Source organism: Myotis daubentonii, chromosome 5, assembly GCF_963259705.1.
Source record: "Myotis daubentonii chromosome 5, mMyoDau2.1, whole genome shotgun sequence".
Classification (NCBI taxonomy): domain Eukaryota; kingdom Metazoa; phylum Chordata; class Mammalia; order Chiroptera; family Vespertilionidae; genus Myotis; species Myotis daubentonii.
Window position 1 is genome coordinate 72,644,496 of NC_081844.1, and position 17,671 is coordinate 72,662,166.

The following is a 17,671-nucleotide window of genomic DNA, read 5'->3' on the forward strand; positions in this document are numbered from 1 at the left end:
TTAAATACTTTAAAATTTTTTAAACTATAGTAAAAATTTATATGGATAAATATCCCTTTGTTTTATATTTATTTTCTATTCAACCATGCCTAATGACCTATTTTGTAATTTGTAATTGTATATACTATTTTTTATAAACAGCATACACTGCTATTTAAAAATAGGACTTGAATCAATTCAAATATTAATTTATTTAAGACTCAATCATTTCCCCATATATACATATGTTAAATCATTAGACTGTACACCTACAGCTAATATGTCATATGTCAATTATATCCATTTTAAAATGTTGGGCAGGAAAAAATATCAACTTAATTAGTAGATTCCATTAAATGCATTGTAAATGATTTATTTCCAAGATCATTTTTAGAAAAAGGACATGTTTACCAAGCTCACTGTATTACAATCCAGTAGTTCTAAAACAAAATTCAGTTTAACTAAATTCAGTGGAACTATGGGATATATATTGAAACCTAGTATAAAAGGTCAGGAAAGGGAAACAAAATATATGTGGGCTAAGTGCCAGTTTTTTAAAGTAACTTGATGGAAATTTCTAAACAAAGGTTCATATAACTGGTATGTAGGCACATTTTTTAAATTCAGTTTTACTTTTATGACATATTTAGGTAAAATATCTGGCTCATAAAGGGGAGCTATGGGGAAAAAAAGAGGAACAACTGTGATAATCTGAACAATAAAGATTTAATTTTAAAAAAATGTTAATTTGACTTATAAATTATGACTACATCATACATTTTCCATACTGTTTTGAGCATAAGAATAATTTTCTAGATTGTTTGTATACATTTTTTATAGCAATGACTCAAAAGAAGTAACATTGATTGATTAATTTGTTTTTCTGAGATAAATTTGATTTTAGTTAGAAATAGTTAACTATCTTTTTTAAAGAAAATATTTATTTTGTAGTTTAATGTGGGAAAAGGAGATTCACTTGGGGATTAGTAAATAACGGTAATAAAATTGCATTTTTTGGTTTACAATTTGGTTGAGTTGATTCGGTAAGTTGAGTTAGCCTTTTAATTTTGAAGATTAAATAATTAATGTTAAACTATAAAGTATAAAACTAAAATATATTTATGCAAGAGCTTATTAACTTAAACAATCTTAAACCTTTATGTAAAATATTTTTGATGTCTGAGTTTAGTATGGAATGAGAGGAAGGAATTTTGAAAGCAGATTTTCAGGTGGTTAATTCATTTAAAGCAGAATTTATGTTGTTCTTAAGAAGTACCTGAAAATACCCTTCCCCGGGAGGGCTGGACTGCGGTGTGCTTCCCCATACTGTTTTTTTCAACTTAAAATAATAAGAAATGTATAAAAACTCACGCAAAATAAAAAACAATGGTTTAAAAGTAAACAAATATACAAAAAACAAAACAAACATTTTTAATATGCTATGAAATTAGAATATTACTTTGAAGCTGACTTTTTCATTTCTGGTTTCTGATATTATCTCTCTACTAGAGGCCGGGTGCACAAAATTTGTGCAGGGGGGGGCGTTCCCCCTCAGCCCAGCCTGTACCCTCTCCAATCCAGGGCCCCTCAGGGGATGTCCAACTGCCAATTTCTGTCCTCAGGATCGGGCCTAACCGGCAGTTGGACATCCCTCTCACACTCCGGGACCACTGGCTCCTAATTGCTTACCTGCCTGCCTGCCTGCCTGCCTGATCTCCCCCAACTGCCCCTCCACCCCCACCGGCCTAGTCACCCCCAACTGCACCCCTGTAGGCCTGGTCGCCCCACGCAGCCAGCTGTTGGGTTGTTGGGTCGCCCCTCACTAACCCCCCTGCTGGCCTGGCCACCCCACACAGCCTGTTCGGTTGTCCATTCGGTTGTGATGGTTGCTTAGGCTTTTATTATTTTAGATATACACTTAAATATATAAATAATAAAATACATAAAGTATAAACATTCCACATTTACATTTGTGAATAAGACCTAGTTTGAAAGAAAAACTATTCAACATTTCTACCTAAGAGCAAGCAGCTGGGATCTTTATTCTACATGCAAAACACTGCACTGGGGCAGTGCCCTGCTGTTTGGTAATGTCCAGACGCTTCAACACTCATAGGTAGGAATCAGCACTTTAAAATTGTCTGGCTACTATAGTTTTGGAATTATCAGCACTGCGTATCTAGTCAGGAATTCCTCTCTTACTGTGTCTTGGATATTGAACGTTACTCTGGGCCCAGGAGATGCTGCATCCACACGGATTTCTGGAAGCTCCTCAGTCTCTCCTACTCGAGAACTGCAAGTGAAATAGAAAGTTATAAAACATTAACATTCTGTGTGTTTTTTAAAAAACTGGATTTATAAAAGTCTTATTAATAACGTTATGTTCTATTTCTAAATATTTACCTTACTCAAGGATTCAACTTTTGGTATTGCATTTCTTAACCTTTAGCATCCCATAAAAAAGTCTATGTTTTGTTGTCACAAATTTTCTAAAACTAAACCATACAGAAAAGAATTTAAAATTTTTACTTTATAGTGCTCATTTACTAGTAAAACAGTATCTTTCTTCAATACGTAAAATTTTCCATTCTTTCACATGCTAAATGTGTGTGAACTCAAACATTTTCTACAACGACAAACTTAGAGCAGCAGCTACTAATGGGCACATTTTCACTTCTTTTGATAGTCTGTAAGTTTATATGTATACTTGTCTAAAAAGCAATGTACTTCATTCCTGGAAAGCACACCATGGTTGTGGCACAAATGTGATAAGGAAATTCCTTAAATAAACTTCTTAGTTTGACAGTATCCAGTATTACTGGTATTTGACTAATTACGTCCAGTTTTGCTATTATAATTTTGTAATTTCCACAATTAGAACACAGCAGATAAATAATGGACCTTGGCAAAGGAGTCAGAAGTTACCACTTGGTTTGTTGGCCGGAATAGACATTACCTTGCCCTTTCCATTCGCTTAAGAGGTGGTCTTCCAGAAGCCGAAATGGTCTTTGATCGGTTGTAACTTGGTTTGTAACCCAACCCCCACTTATCCTTCAGGGAAGCAGCCTAATGAAATGAGAGAGAAAAAAGGGTGACTGTAAACTACTATAAACCAGTAAGCTGTATCCCCAGGTCAATGGCAAGTGACTTTAAATGTCACTTAACAATGTAGATGAATCAAAGCAGAGCATGAGGCAGCTACTTTGGTCCTCATGTCCCCTAGGAGAGCTAGGAAATATTAGCTCCAGCTGGCCTGAGAGAAAAAAGAAAACGATTGGAAGAGGGGGTAAGGGGTACAGAAACAGAGTGAGAAGAAAGGAAACAAAAAGGAAAGAAAAAAGGAAATGAGGATTACAAGGAAAGAGGAAAAGAACACCATTCATCTCAAGTACCACCCAAGGGCTCCTGCGACACGACACTATGGCAAAGGAAAGGAAGTGGTGATTTGGCACTCTCCTGGCCTCCAAATCCCTCTTCTCCCAATGAGTGACAGGGGCTAGATATGAAAAGGATTCCTATACAGCGATGGGTAATGCAAGAGGACTTGCTGGGAAGTGAGGGGGAAATGCTAAGGGAGACAGGTGTTCACGTTTCATTCATTTCCCTAATCCTCTCTACCTAGTTTTATTTTCAATTACCAAGTATAAGCTACCTTATAAATACTACGCAAGCATATTTTAATTATACAGTGGGGCCTTGACTTACGAGTTTAATTCATTCCATGACAGCTCGTAACTCAAATTACTCGTATGTCAAATCACTGTGACGTTCGCTGCGCCAACTAGTGGTGGGGTATCTGAAGCTGGCTTGTAACCCGAATTTTAGCTCGCAACTCAAAGCAAAAAATTGGCCGAGAGACAGCTCGTATCTCAAAAAACTCGTTAGTCGGGACACTCGTAAGTCAAGGCCCCACTGTATTGTATGATTATTAGGTACATAGCAGCAAAATTTTTAAATACAGAATTATGCATTATAGATTTTCACTACCCATTTATTAGTAACAGAAGCCAGTGATGAATAAAACTCAAACTGGATTTTATCTTTAATTTAAGTCAATAATTTAGAACAGTATTCAAACTAGGTTGCCTGGGACCCAGGGGTTGAACAAGGAAAGAAAGTTCAAGCCAATAAATGATGGATCTTTGTGCCTTTCCCCCTTCCTCTGATTCAGCAACTGTGATTTGATCTCTTTGTATGTAGTGGGTGCCATCCAAAGCCTTATTCTGGTAAAAAAAAAAAAGGGGGGGGGGTTCTGCTATTCATTAAAAAAAAAATGGTTAAGAACCCATTTATCTTTTTTTAAAAAGTAATTTTTCCATTAACCAGACCACCTTGACCCAAAGCAACCTACCTCCATTTGAATAAGTTTTAGAATTATTTCCTATTATATGTGTACAGCATAGCTATATATTTGTTTCAGTTATTCAGCAATTGAACTAAATCCCAGAAAATGTAAGTAGTGGATTCAAAGATAAATAACTTGTTCTTTAAGCAACTCAAACTCTAATAAAGGCAACTATACAAGCAAATGATAAAGTCAGCTGTGGGGAATGAGATGGGGTAGAATGGACATCTCAAAGACTTCACATTTGAAGTGGAGACTAAAGAGAAAGTTGACTTCATGAAAGGCAGACAGAATATGGTGACTAAGGGTACAGACTGCAGAGTCCTACTGTTGGGTTTGATTCTTGCTCCATGGGAATTGCTGATGTATAACCTTGGTCAATTACTTGACCTCTCTCTATCTCAGTTTCCTCATCTTTAAAATGGGGAAAATGCTACAAGCTCCTCATAGGGTGGTTGTAAGGACTTAATGGGTTGTTAAACATAAAGTGCTATAAACAGTGCCTGCTACAGAGTAGTTGGAAGGTGTACAAACCAGCAATGGAGGAAGAAAGAGAACAATAAAAGTCTCATCAGAAAGTCTCCTAAACTAAAAAGAAAATGTCTACTTTAATAAAATTCTTGGTAAATTCTGACTCACTCGCATACTGGACCTCCGTAACTTTTTACGAACATCTCTTCGAATGTCATTCACAGCAACAGATTCTAATTGTTGATAACGTTGAATTTCTTGGTTTATGGTTCCTTCACTTGCACCTAATTTTCTGGATGCAAAAGAAATATGGCAATGAATATAAAGAAGTTACAAAGTAAGATGATTTTCACTTACTCCTTTTTCATTCTTTCACTTTTCAGAATATCAAAGATTATGTATGAACAAGTCAAAATCCCCCATGAAGTTAACACTCATACCAAGCAAACTATAACAAAGTTCATCCAATGTGTTAGGAAATGGTCTTACTCATTTCTGTATTGAGAGTCTCTTTGACCATCTTATGAAAGCTGTGGATCCACTCTGCAGAAGAATGCCTGTATGTAAAATTCTACCTATAATTTAAGCCTTAAGTAAGATTTTAGGAGAGGAAGTATGTATTTGCTTCAAGCCATTTTCTCCCCGAGAACAAAACTCAAACTATAATGTGAGTCAACAGGAAAATGTGAATCACTCTATCATAACTAACTGGCATACAAGTTCTTAGGTAATACCTTTCACTGTACAAAAATACATACGTTTGTATAAAGTCCTTCAATGCAAAAACAACAACACAGCTACAGGTGTACAAAGATTAGAAAAGATGAGGGAGAACCAAGATGGCGGCATAGGTTAACGCTGTAATTTGCTGCTTTGAACAACTACTTCAAAAGTGAAACTAAAAGACGGAAAGGGCATCACCCAGAACCACAGGAACGCTGGCTGAGTGGAAGTCTTACAACTAGGAGGAAAGAGAAATGCATACAGACACTCAGAGGAGGCGCAGTGCTGAAGTCAAATTCTGAGGTGCGGAGTGCGCGGAGCGGGCTGGAGGCGGAGGGCGTGGTTGTTGTTTTCATTCGGGAGGGAGTCGCAGACTCTGAGCTCCAGATACAGGCGAGTCTTTAGGGACCCAGACTCAAACGGGAGAAGCGGGACTGTCTGGCTTCGGTCAGAGCGAGTGCAGCTTTCTCTCCGAGCTTTGCAGCGGGTGCTGGGACTCAGAGAGGCAGAGCCCCTGGGGACAGGACTGAGAGCCGCCATAACTGCTCTCTCCGGCCCACCCTGTTGAGCCTGTGCGACCCGCCCTGCCCAAGCCCTGCACACAGGCATTTGCCGGATAGCCTCAGGCAAAGGCTAGATTAGCACCTCCCTAGAGGACAGAAGTTCTCTCACTGCTGACACAGCTGACTCTCATAGCCACTTGGCCTGGAGGTCAAACCCTCCCTGGTATTAGCTTCAACAATCAAGGTTTAATTATAAGACTGCGAACAAAGACCACTACGGGGTGCACCAAGGAAGCATAACAAAATGCGGAGACAAAGAAACAGGACAAAATTGTCAAAGGAAGATATAGAGTTCAGAACCACACTTTTAAGGTCTCTCAAGAACTGTTTAGAAGCCGCTGATAAACTTAATGAGCTCTACAAGAAAACTAATGCGACCCTCGATGTTATATTGGGGAACCAAGTAGAAATTAAGCATACACGGACTGAAATAACGAATATTATACAGACTCCCGACAGCAGGCCAGAGGAGCGCAAGAATCAAGTCAATGATTTGAAATGCGAGGAAGCAAAAAACACCCAACCGGAAAAGCAAAATGAAAAAAGAATCCAAAAATGCGAGGAGAGTGTAAGGAGCCTCTGGGACAGCTTCAAGCGTACCAACATCAGAATTATAGGGGTGCCAGAAGATGAGAGAGAGCAAGATATTGAAAACCTATTTGAAGAAATAATGACAGAAAACTTCCCCCACCTGGTGAAAGAAATGGACTTACAGGTCCAGGAAGCGCAGAGAACCCCAAACAAAAGGAATCCAAAGAGGACCACACCAAGACACATCATAATTAAAATGCCAAGAGCAAAAGATAAAGAGAGAATCTTAAAAACAGCAAGAGAAAGTAACTCAGTTACCTACAAGGGAATACCCATACGACTGTCAGCTGATTTCTCAACAGAAACTTTGCAGGCCAGAAGGGAGTGGCAAGAAATATTCAAAGTGATGAATACCAAGAACCTACAACCAAGATTACTTTATCCAGCAAAGCTATCATTCAGAATTGAAGGTCAGATAAAGAGCTTCTCAGATAAGGAAAAGCTAAAGGAGTTCATCACCACCAAACCAGGATTATATGAAATGCTGAAAGGTATCCTTTAAGAAGAGGAAGAGGAAGAAAAAGGTAAAGATACAAATTATGAACAACAAATATGCATCTATCAACAAGTGAATCTAAGAATCAAGTGAATAAATAATCTGATGAACAGAATGAACTGTTGATTATAATAGAATCAGGGACATAGAAAGGGAATGGACTGACTATTCTTGGGGGGGAAAGGGGTGTGGGAGATTCGGGAAGAGACTGGACAAAAATCGTGCACCTATGGATGAGGACAGTGGGCGGGGAGTGAGGGCGGAGGGTGGGGCGGGAACTGAAAGGAGGGGAGTTATGGGGGGGGGGGAAAGAGGAACAAATGTAATAATCTGAATAATAAAGATTTAATTTAAAAAATAAATAAATAAATAAAAAATAAAAAAAAAGAAAAGAAAAGATGAGGCATAAATATCACCTCTGGGAAAACAAAAATTTCAATGTTTTCCAAGAAGAAAAATCTTATAGAGAAAGTATTAGTACCATCCAGCAGGCCACAGCTACAGAAAATAAATTACTACCATGACTTACCCCACACCCACCTCAGACCTAGAGAAACAGGTTTGCCTAGGCAGGCAAAACAAGCATGGACTTTTGAGTTCAGACCACACAAGTTCAAATTCTAATGCTTATCTCCCCCTAACCTGCTTTCTCAACTAGAAAGTTTAGATAATGCCATCTAACCTCAAGAAATGCAGTGGAGATTAAACTGAGATTAACATGTCAAATGCTCAATTTGTTTCCCCTTTCAAAAATCTGAATTTCTGAAATACTAATGCATATATTTATATAGGCATGTGAAGATACGTGTAAGTGTACATGTACATGTAGAGATACATATATGTGATATGAAGTCAGTCATATAAACTGCTCAGAAATGTGGACCCGAGAAGAGCACCAGACAAGGATTTCAGGCCTAACTTGATCACTAATGGATGCAGGATGTCAGGCAAACTGCCACACTTCCCTGGCCTTGCTCATCTCATTTATAAACTAAAAGAGTTGTACTGGACCACACAAACTCTCTCCACATTTAAAACCTGATGATTCTATCATCAGGGAGGACTGCATTAGTGAAAAAGCATGGTACATACTTAAGATCGTCTATGACTTTGGCTTGTTCATTCAGCTCTCTGATATCCACTATTCGCTTCATCATTTTTCTGCCTCTCAGATCTCCCGGCTGGCTACAAGATGCTCCTTGTCTTCGATATTCTACAGCTTCCTGAAAAAATCAAAGCACAAATGTTAGTACCACCCTGTGGTCACACAGCAAATCTACACTATCACAAAAATGACACAAATCAAAGAAGCATGCAAGAATCAAAGGCATCTATATTAAGTATGATGATTGGAATTCTCCAGTGATTGATATCCCTTCATTTTCACAGAAATCTATTTAGTTACCACCTACATTTCCCCATGAGTGAGCTCTGCACACTTTCAAATGGGCCTGGCCTGACTGTGGGGAGCCCCCCTGCTCTGGCTCACACAAATACTCTGCAGGAACAGAATAGCGCTGGTGTGGGGGCGTCAGGCCTAGCAGGTGGTTTACAAGTCGCTGCCCAAAGGTGAGCTTGTGGCCATCTCCACTTACTGAACTTCCATCTGAACTCTAAACAATAAACAGTAACATCAATTTTTAAAAAAAAAAGTCTTTCTAAGAACAAAAGTATTTCATGATACAATGGTTAAAAGATAGTTGAAAAATATTTTAATCAATACCAGAATGAAAGCAGACTTTCTTTTTAACTATCAAATAATTTGATACTATAAAATGTACAGTAGAGATAGAAATACATATTTCTAGTTATATATATTTTGTGTGCATGTATATACTTTGCTTTTGAGCTTCATTTTTTAACATCTTTAGTTAGCTATCATTTACATGCATAAAATACACCCATTTCAATTGTACAATTCAGTGGTGTTTAGCATATTTACAAAGTTATGCTCATCACCACAATCTATCAGAATATTTTCACTACCCCCATACGGAACCTTGTAACCATCAGCAGTCTCTTCCAGTCCCCTCAGGAGCCCCCTGAGGCTCCCAGCTTGAAGAAACCACTAATTTACATTCTGTCACTACGGATCCGCTGCACTTTTAATGTTAGTATGTCACCTGTTGGTTAAGGCACAAGTTGGTTGACAGACATTATTATGGAACAAGGAATCAATTAAAAGACATTATTATGACATTAAAAACAATGTTATTAAATGTAGACACAGGAACCACCAGTCCCTTCCTTCCTGCACAATTAGCAATCACAATATAATAAGTAACACTGAGTTAGTAATAGCCCATCTCAAGGTAAGAGCCAGTTGGGAAACATCCCACAGTGAGTGTACGTACAGTGTGGACAGTGGGAGACATAGTGTCCACTTCGTCCTCGTCCGACAGGTCACCGATGTTCATGGAGTTCAGATCAGCCATGTCGTCTATGACCTCCTCCCCAGTCAGTGTGGTCAGAGTGTTGCCCAGAGCGTTCAGCCTTTTGCCAATGTTCGGGTCCATATGCACATCGATGCCACACATTTTCCACAGCACATTCAGTGTCCAGGTCCCAGCACTACTGCTCTCTGTGGGAATACAGAAGTGACATTTCTGGGCAGTCTTGAGTGTAGCTATTTAAATATTTCAGGAATAAAGTGGATGATGGCCTATGTAACACCAATGTCTGTCAGAACACGGCCCATGGCACTGAGTCCCCAACCGTCCAGTGTGCATATGTCTCCTTGGTGCAGCACCCGCTCCTGGGGACTGTGGATTCCCCCTCTCCACTTCACAGGCTAGAGTGAGAACTGGCATGGCCCTCCCTCAGAAGCCAGAATTAATTAGATGATTAGACTGGGTGAGGGTCAGTGTTGGAAAAATAAGAACCCTCCCCCAGATTAGTGAGACTGGTCTTCCCTGGTGATGAGGGCCCCGGCTCCTGAGCTGCCAAGCAGCCTCGCTTCCCGCCACATCAGAAGGGTCCTCAGTGAGAAAACAAAGTGCCCGTGGAGAAGACGAGAGCTGGAGTCCTGCTGACATGGATCTTGTTCCCAGCGTCCCTCAACTGATCTGGCTCCTTCTCTTCACCAGACAGCCAGTCCCAAGTTTAACTACGGTCTGCAAATATCCTGCTAATTGGTCCCCCTTTGGGTTAAGTTAGCTTGAGTGGCTTGTTGACACTTACAAACAACAGCCCTAACAAAGACCTTAGTGTGACATTTCTCTCCACACGTATGTTCACCTCAGTCATCCCCTTTCCTTCTCTAACATTACTCTGGAAATGTCCTGACCTGTCAGTCCTCTGTCAGTGGGGCCCATCGCCTTGCTGCTCTCTAGGACAATCACTCAGGATGAGCACTGAGGCTAGGCTTGGGGAGGACAAGAGGAACAGTAAGGAAGGAAAGAAATCTACTGACCTCAACAGCTCCCAACCTCTCAACAGTTAAGAGCACTTCAATAGATATCTCCCTTTAGCTTACCAAGCTAAATAATAAAAATTTATACATGCTATCATCTTAGTTAAGACAGCTAATTCCTTCTGTAATTACCTCCTATCTGGTTTCCCAGGGTTTTTGGTTCCCTCTTTCTCCAAAGTGTCCCCTTGACCAGAATAAGTTTGGTTAAAAGATACTCTCACTATTAATATAAAGGCTGAAAGTACATACAGATAAAGGCAGGATTCTCCCTGACACATGTAGTAAAAGTAATTCCAAATATGAACCTACCAGCAGCTGCCTGTCCTGTAGTCCGGGAACACACTTCATAGGTGCCATCAGGAACCACACCTGCACAAAGAGCACCCCAAAATGGTTTGCAACGAAATTAAGTTTGTGATAAAATTTCGTATTGCAATTTTTCACCCAAAGAGCATCACCTACATATGAACAGAATCACCGGCTTCCCTAGGTTTCCATTTCTAATCTGTAGAATGAAAAGGCTGCCTCAAATGACGTGTAGTATCTACTTCATATCTCAAAGTATTTTATTCTATAATTTTAAGAACTCAGCTGCAGTTGTGTGTGATTTCCTTATCTGAGTGACAACACCTGGCAGACTCGGATGCTCTAGTTTCTGGGTGCTATGACAATCTGTGCCATCAGGAGTGAATGGCACTTTAAGAATGCAAATGGTTTTAAAAATGACAACTAAGGTTACTTTAGGTCACAGACATAATTTATCAGTCTTGTCTTTTCCTTATGATGTCAAACTCATAAGGTAATAGACCTACCCTGGAACATATCTGACTTGAACTCTGAAACATTTACTACTACTTAGTGTTAATTGATAATGTCAGCTTCAAAAATGAGGTTAACTAAATCAACAATTTTAAACAGTAAGGGACATACCATCCTTGAAACAACTTTTAAACAAAGTAAAGTCTAAAGACAGAATCAAAATCATTTTACAGTAAGCCTTAATGGAAACCAAATTTCAATCTAAACCTAACAGTATATACATCCATTTTAAATGAAATGTCTTTTGAGATTCACTCTGTAATTTAAACTGGTATTCAAATGTTACCCAAATCTGAGTTGTAAGAAAACTTATTTTGGGAGAAAGGGTCTATTTGTTAAGTGACAATTTTTTTATTATGTAGTTTTCATTTTTAAGATAGTGCCAAGGACTTTAAAATCTAAATTACATTTTTCAACTATATGGACCTGTGCCTCACACATAATTATAAAACAAGAAATAATTAGATCTTGTTTCGGGGTAAAAGATCACCCAATGCACCTTTATAGTCAAGGTCATAATTCAGAGCAAAAGAAACCTAGATTACCCTTTCAAATCTAAGAATGCCAGAATGAAAAGGAAACCCTTTAAAATTTGACTAACATAAGAGGCCAAGTGAAAGCAAAAACTAGTAAGTAAAAAAAAGGGGGGGGGTCAGCAGCTCAATGGTTAGAGCATCAGTCCTCAGACCCAAGGATTGTGGGTTCAATTCCCAGTCAAAGGCACACACCTTGGTTGCAGGTTTGTTCCCATCCCAGGTCAGGGCACATGTAGGAGGCAACCAATCAATGTGTCTCTCTCCCATCAATGTTTCTCTCTCTCCCCCCCTCCTTACCTCCCTTCCACTCTCTAAAAATCAATGGGAAAAAAAAATACCCTCAGGTGAGGATTTAAAAAAGGGGGAGGAGTAAAAAAAACTTTAGAAATTTCCACTTCCAAGAAATGGAGAGAATCTTTAAAATTAAGTTTTAAAAAAAGATTATTTAAATTTATAGAATACAGAGCCATGATGAATTAATATGGAATATGAAGATGTTTAGGAGCAGATCTGAATCCTGAAAGTGAAGAGCAGGAAACCAACTAGGCTCTTACCCAGGGTTCTTGTGGTCTTTGTGGCAGAGACAAAGTGCCAGGTTGGACCAACCACTATTCTCAACCCAAAATGACAATTTCAACTCTCATGAGCGAATGCTACCCAGGTGTTAACAGAGAGCTTGCAGTCTTTCAAACTTCATGATTTATGTAATTTTCTAAGTTCATGTTAATGAAAAGAGTCTAACCTTTACTATCTACTTACATGGTCCTTTGAACTCTTCGTACATTCTAAAAATTAGATTGGCCATTCTAATTTTATTACATTCTCCCCCCCGCCCACCCCACAGAAAAAAAACAACAAAAAACATTATCACCTAGAGAAGAAATTAATTGGATCTTTTTTTTTCCAGGGCAGAATTTTATTTTTTTTTAAATATATTTTATTGATTTTTTACAGAGAGAAAGGGAGAGGGATAGAGAGCCAGAAACATCGATGAGAGAGAAACAACGATGAGCTGCCTCCTGCACACTGCCCACTGGGGATATGCCCACAACCAAGGTATAGGCCCTTGACCGGAATCGAACTCGGGACCCTTCAGTCCCCAGGCCAACACTCTATCCACTGAGCCAAACCGGTCCAGGGCAGAATTTTAAAATGATCTGTAAAGCTGCCCAACCAGCATGGCTCAGTGGTTGAGTATCGACCTATGAACCAGGAAGTCATGATTCAATACAGGTCAGGGAACATGCCCAGGTTTTGGGCTTGATCCTCAGTAGCGGGCGTGCAGGAGGCAGCCAATCAATGATTCTCCCTGATCACTGATGTTTTTCTCTCTCTCTCTCTCTCTCTCTCTCTCTCTCCCTCTGAAATCAATAAAAAAAATTTTTTTAAAAGAAGATATCCTAAGGCAGCAGTTCTCAACCTGTGGGTCGCGACCATCGGAAAACACATATAGCATATCAGATATTTATTTACATTACGATTCATAACAGAAGCAAAATTACAGTTATGAAGTAGCAAAGAAAATAATTTTATGGTTGGGGGTCACCACAACATGAGGAACTGTATTAAAGGGTTGCAGTATTAGGAAGGTTGAGAACCACTTAATAGCATACTCCTACTGTTCTTATTTCTCTTCCCTATACTCAACTCTTTAAAAAAAAAAAAAAATTATGTTAGTTTATGTAAGTATACTTACTATTAGTAAAAACTACAAAGTCATAAACTAAAAAAAAAACAGAACTGGACAGAAGATTTTCTTCCACTGCAGAGGGGGAAAACTGCATAAACAATGGCATATCACCTTCTGAGAAATAATCAAGCATTAATTTTGATTTACAAGATTGGCTGGGGAGTTTTAGTTCACAACCTTTCATTCTTCAAATATAATTTACCTTCTTTATTCAGATTAATGATGCTTTAAGATGGTTATAATATTTAAAATATTAAAATGGATAAAATAAACCCCTAACCTTCAAAATAGCATATACACATAGCTTTAGTTATTCCCAACCTTGAAGGTTATGCAATCGAAGGAATCACACCATTTATGCTCTGTATCCCACAAATCTGGATGTGTGGACATATTCAGGTCGGCATTAATCAAGACAGTCTTCTTGCTCCTAGTTATCTGCAACTGTTCTGTTACATGATGAACTGGATTTTATACTTTCTTTCAAGATCTCCACAGAAGAAAGGTGCTTTATCTGGTCATTTATGAGTCAATTATAGAAAAAATCAGGGAGTGAGCAAACCTTCGAATGCTAAACCATCAACTAGAATGGCTACCTGGTTTATTCACCAACACTGCTGAAAGTTGTAGTTTTTCACAAAAATGTTCCAATCTTTTAAAAATAGAAGTAGCCCTCATTTTACAAAGTCCAATAATATTCCTATATCTGAACATCCTTTACTTTCATAAGTGAATGCCGGGGTCCAACCCCAGCGGGTCCAGGGGTCCCCAAAGGTGTGGACGGAGTCGGCGAAGAAGGAATGACACGGAGACAGCATTCAGTTGATCAGCAACCTAGCCAGGATCTCTAGCCCGGATCTCCAGAGAGGTTCTGCTTCGGATTTCCAGCGAGGTTCTGTAACCATGTTCCCTCGCTAGGTTCTCCAGCCAGGTTCTGTCCAGGCTCTCCAGTCAGGTTCAGTGTCCAAGTTCCAGTCAGGTTCTCCTGCCAATCTCTGTAGTCAGGTTCAGTCCAGGATCCCTTGCCATGTTCTCTCACCAGGCTTTGCCTCCAGGCTCCGAGGCCAGTCCCTGTCCAGGATCCTCCGGCATGCTCTCGCCAGCGAAGTTCTTCTGTCTCCAGGCTCCATGTAGGTTCTGTCTTCTGAATTCTGTTCTAAGCTCTGAGTTCTGAGTTCTGTCTCTCTGTCTGGTTCTGTGTTCTGAGTTCTGAGTGTTTCTGTCTTGTTACAACTGTATTTATACCAGTTGATTCAATCCTATCAATCTCTATTACAAAGGTTAGGGCGTTTCTTATCTCCATTCCAGGGAGAAAAGATTATGTAGTTTAAGCATGATTGTTCGTAGTTAAAGGGATTAATTACCCGCCTGGCACTTAGTTGAGGGGTTTTATTCCCTCCCTAACTTCAGGGGAAAATCCCTACCTGGGGATTCAACCTTTCTCGGAGAGGTGACTTTGGTTAAAACACAGCGCCAAGAAGGTGAGCAAACATATTAAGAACCATATGCCATATATGCCAGGTCCCTTGAAACAGCAAGGATGGACCGGCTCCCGGCAAATTCCCCCTTTTTTATTTTTTAAAAGCAAGCATTAAAAAGAAAAACCTGAAACGCTCTCTTGTATCCATTTTAAGAGTAGGATTGGCGCTTTCTGCTATTACCTGAGTCCTGATCTATCACCCCAGGGAGAGCTTGCCAATCCTGCACTTTCCCGGGGTGGAAAGGCTGCAGTGGGGTTAAGGATAAGGCTCCTTGGGCCTACCTTCTCCCATGCCTCTACATTTACCTTTCCGGCACCTTTCCTTCCTCAGAAAAGCATGGACGTATTTCTTGTATAAAATGTTCTGTCTGACTGGGAGTAACCTTAATTCCTCTGCTAACAAGCATATATGTTAAAAGATCAATACGGAGTCTTTTTTCTTTAGACTCAGTATGGCACATCTTCTTAATCTAAAGATCAATACAGAGTCTTCTTTCTTTGGACTCAGTATGGCACATCTTCTCAATCTAAGAATCAATACAGAGTCTTCTTTCTTTGGACTCAGTATGGCACATCTTCTCAATCTAAGTTCTGTACTATCCACCTTCTTACCCTACTTATCCTCTATAGGGGGGTCTGTAGCACCCTGGTGGAGTCCTATCCGTCCCGAGTGTGGGGTTCTCAATGGGGGGGGCTTACCTAAGGGAATCCTGTTCCAGGGGTTCCCAAAGGTGTGGACGGATTCGGCGAAGACTATCCACCCTATTCCTACGGTGGAGTCCGATCCATCCCGAGTGTGGGGCGCTTACCTAGGGGTCCCTGTTCGGGTGCCATATGCCGGGGTCCAACCCCAGCGGGTCCAGGGGTCCCCAAAGGTGTGGACGGAGTCGGCGAAGAAGGAATGACACGGAGACAGCATTCAGTTGATCAGCAACCTAGCCAGGATCTCTAGCCCGGATCTCCAGAGAGGTTCTGCTTCGGATTTCCAGCGAGGTTCTGTAACCATGTTCCCTCGCTAGGTTCTCCAGCCAGGTTCTGTCCAGGCTCTCCAGTCAGGTTCAGCGTCCAAGTTCCAGTCAGGTTCTCCTGCCAATCTCTGTAGTCAGGTTCAGTCCAGGATCCCTTGCCATGTTCTCTCACCAGGCTTTGCCTCCAGGCTCCGAGGCCAGTCCCTGTCCAGGATCCTCCGGCATGCTCTCGCCAGCGAAGTTCTTCTGTCTCCAGGCTCCATGTAGGTTCTGTCTTCTGAATTCTGTTCTAAGCTCTGAGTTCTGAGTTCTGTCTCTCTGTCTGGTTCTGTGTTCTGAGTTCTGAGTGTTTCTGTCTTGTTACAACTGTATTTATACCAGTTGATTCAATCCTATCAATCTCTATTACAAAGGTTAGGGCGTTTCTTATCTCCATTCCAGGGAGAAAAGATTATGTAGTTTAAGCATGATTGTTCGTAGTTAAAGGGATTAATTACCTGCCTGGCACTTAGTTGAGGGGTTTTATTCCCTCCCTAACTTCAGGGGAAAATCCCTACCTGGGGATTCAACCTTTCTCGGAGAGGTGACTTTGGTTAAAACACAGCGCCAAGAAGGTGAGCAAACATATTAAGAACCATATGCCATATATGCCAGGTCCCTTGAAACAGCAAGGATGGACCGGCTCCCGGCAAGTGAAGACATACCAGTAGGTTGTTTTTGTTTTCTCTTTTAATTTTTAGAAACTCTCAAGTTCATACAGAAAATAAAAGACACTCACAGGCATTCATCACTAGATCCCCACGGATTTCTGGCTTCCAGTCATCCCACGATGTTTCAAAGCCATCAGCAAAACGGATGCAGAAGTTTTTGAAATGCCCCTTACTAACCAGAGACTCAGAAGAGCAAGCAGTGATGAGAGTGCTTTCAATGGTTAGCACCAAGGCAGAGCCAGTGTCCAGGTCTCCGCTGTGATTGGACTGCAAAATATGTTAAAGAGGAAACAAGACAAAAGGTGACAACTTTTAAATTTGGAAATTCTCATAGGATTCCTGGAAACAAAAATCCATAAAGGGGGAAACTCAGAAAGCTTCATTGGAAAGTAGCTTAGAAAGATGCCTACTTTAAAAATCAGATTACTCAAGTGAAATGCATTTCCATGTGCTTTTTGTTTTAAACTAAATTTGCAAAAGGCTAATTATCTGCTTTTCTATTTCAAGCTTCTGTTTTCGTGTGGGAAAAGTCTGTTCTTTGCATTCTGACCATCACCCTTGGTGTGTGGGGCCCTCCTGAGTCCATACATCATGTGATTAAAGGTTACCATTCAACTCCTGAGACACAAACATAGCACATGGTGTCAATCCTCAACCCGGAGTTTTTGTTTTGTTTTGTTTTTAATATATTTTTATTGGTTTCAGAGAGGAAGAGAGGGAGAGAGAGATTGAAACATCAATGATAAGAGAGAATCATTGATTGGCTGCCTCCTGCACGCCCCCTATTGGGGATCAAGCCCACAACCCAGCATGTGCCCTTGACCAGAATCGAACATGGGAACCTTCAGTCCACAGGCCGACACTCTATCCACTGAGCCAAACCAGCTA

The 17,671-nt window shown here is 40.2% G+C and overlaps 1 protein-coding gene across 16 annotated transcripts in view; it reads right to left on the minus strand.

Annotated features, from left to right (window-relative positions):
* BLTP1 (bridge-like lipid transfer protein family member 1) overlaps positions 1-17,671 on the minus strand; it is a 170,991-nt gene that overhangs the window by 32,964 nt on the left and 120,356 nt on the right. For 13 of the 16 annotated variants that reach the window (XM_059698107.1, XM_059698112.1, XM_059698108.1 and 10 more), the window contains 9 exons: positions 16,852-17,050; positions 10,890-10,949; positions 9,523-9,749; positions 8,581-8,781; positions 8,261-8,391; positions 4,964-5,087; positions 2,936-3,045; positions 2,182-2,272; positions 1,256-1,318 (listed from right to left, as the gene is read on the minus strand). In XM_059698107.1, the coding sequence (XP_059554090.1) occupies positions 1,256-1,318; positions 2,182-2,272; positions 2,936-3,045; positions 4,964-5,087; positions 8,261-8,391; positions 8,581-8,781; positions 9,523-9,749; positions 10,890-10,949; positions 16,852-17,050 (1,206 nt within the window). The remainder of the gene's footprint in view (positions 1-1,255; positions 1,319-2,181; positions 2,273-2,935; positions 3,046-4,963; positions 5,088-8,260; positions 8,392-8,580; positions 8,782-9,522; positions 9,750-10,889; positions 10,950-16,851; positions 17,051-17,671) is intronic. The other 3 variants (XM_059698113.1, XM_059698109.1, XM_059698114.1) reach the window with 3 other exon arrangements.